Source organism: Austrofundulus limnaeus, unplaced genomic scaffold, assembly GCF_001266775.1.
Source record: "Austrofundulus limnaeus strain Quisiro unplaced genomic scaffold, Austrofundulus_limnaeus-1.0 Scaffold390, whole genome shotgun sequence".
Lineage (NCBI taxonomy): Eukaryota > Metazoa > Chordata > Actinopteri > Cyprinodontiformes > Rivulidae > Austrofundulus > Austrofundulus limnaeus.
The window spans coordinates 145,679-147,332 of NW_013952792.1; the positions used below are offsets into that span (position 1 = coordinate 145,679).

Here is a 1,654-nt window from a genome sequence, read left to right on the forward strand (position 1 = left end):
CTGCTGGACTTTATTATGTTGACAAATATTTAATCTGAAACTGCACAGTTCCTACTGTTAATTTAAACCTGATGGTAAAGTTTCGCAGCAGGGAAGCAGCAGGTCTGCACAGGAAGGACCCGGAGCCAAAGGAGAACTTGTCCTCTAAAACAGAAGTCCTCAGAAGAACTAAACCTGGACGTGATGGACTCACCGGACACACAGCGGGACAGCAGCAGGACTACAAACAGGCACGCTGACTGGAACATCCCGTCAGGTTCGGTTCCTAAGCAGTACAGGACGGGTCCAGGTAAAAGGCARTCACTCCGTCTGTGGACTCCCACTGAAGTAAAGAGAACCTCGGTGAGCCAGTCAGTCCTCCGCCGCTSGTTAAATCTCCGACAGAAAGAGCTTTGATGACCATAAAAGGAGCGTCCGGCTGGTGACGTCACTCCCCGCTGCTGCGTGCCAATCGCGCTGACGTGATCGTTCATGTTCAGGACTGCTCTCATCCAGAGTTTAATGAAACTTTAGGTTCATAGTCATGCTTGTTGTTACCTTTCTAAAATAAATGTGTATAAAATAAACAGTTAACGATGGGGTTATTTCTGTTTGAATTATAGATTAGGCTATTATAGATTAAAAATGTGTGATAAAACATTTTCAGTGAAGCTGAAAGTAAAAAATAACTGACTCAAGCAGCTTTGAGCATTGTCAAGTTTATTATCAGTAATAAAAATTGTTTTCTTCCATAAATCAGCCCGGTCTTGTAAAGTTTCACATGTTGTGTGTTTAGATGACAAATCAGTGTGGTCTCTCTCATTAGTCATGGTCAAAATGAATTGGCCAAAAAAGGCCAATTCATTTTGACCATGACTTATTTATAACAGCAATAAAGGAGTTTTTCCTCTTTTTCATTTCCACTGTTACCAACGTGCAGCACAACATGGGAGACTGGGACAAAGTGAAGATTCAACATGAAACCTAGAAAGGTTCAGGTTTTGATCTAGCAGTTATGCAACAGCTAACAGAGCAACCATGCTGCCTATTATTATTATTATCCATCCATCCATTTTCTGTACACGCTTCTTACTTTTCAGGGTTGCGTGGGTCACTGGTGCCCATATCCAATAGTCACAGTGCGAGGGGCGGGGTACACCCTGGACAGGTCGCAAGTCCATCACAGGACCATGTTTATTGACATTCTATTAAAAATGGTCAGGAGATCATTCAAACAATTAATAAATAATTCACTTTCTGATTTTTCAGCTCAGCTAAGATTTAATGGTTGGTCTGTGCAAAGCATTGCAGCAGCAGTAACGTAACACAACTGCATTTTTGTTCCGGTTAATAAGCAGGTGTGTCCCTTGCTGCAGAGCTGAAATGAACACGCTAACAAAGCTGCTCTGTGGCCACAGTAACACAAACATTTTCCAACCGGGTGCTTAGTCACATGTACATAATGCACACACACACATATACATACATACATACAGAAATGCACATTCACAACAATCAGTAATAGCTTTAACTTCAGAATGTTTGCCGATTGTGTTCCAGATATGTACTTGCCCTGTTGGCGCAGCTTGAGAACAAGATGTAAGGGGTGCCAGCCAAGCCAATTAGCTTTCATTCAGGCGTGAGGCAGGAGGCCAAATTTCAGACAGGATAGATA

General features: G+C 42.4%; 1 protein-coding gene across 1 annotated transcript in view; it reads right to left on the minus strand.

Moving 5' to 3' along the window:
• f3a (coagulation factor III, tissue factor a) overlaps positions 1-418 on the minus strand; it is a 7,964-nt gene extending 7,546 nt beyond the window's left edge. The window contains exon 1 of the mRNA XM_014023786.1: positions 194-418. Coding sequence (XP_013879240.1) covers positions 194-248 — 55 coding nt within the window. The 5' untranslated portion in view covers positions 249-418. The remainder of the gene's footprint in view (positions 1-193) is intronic.
• Positions 419-1,654: the final 1,236 nt, after the last annotated feature.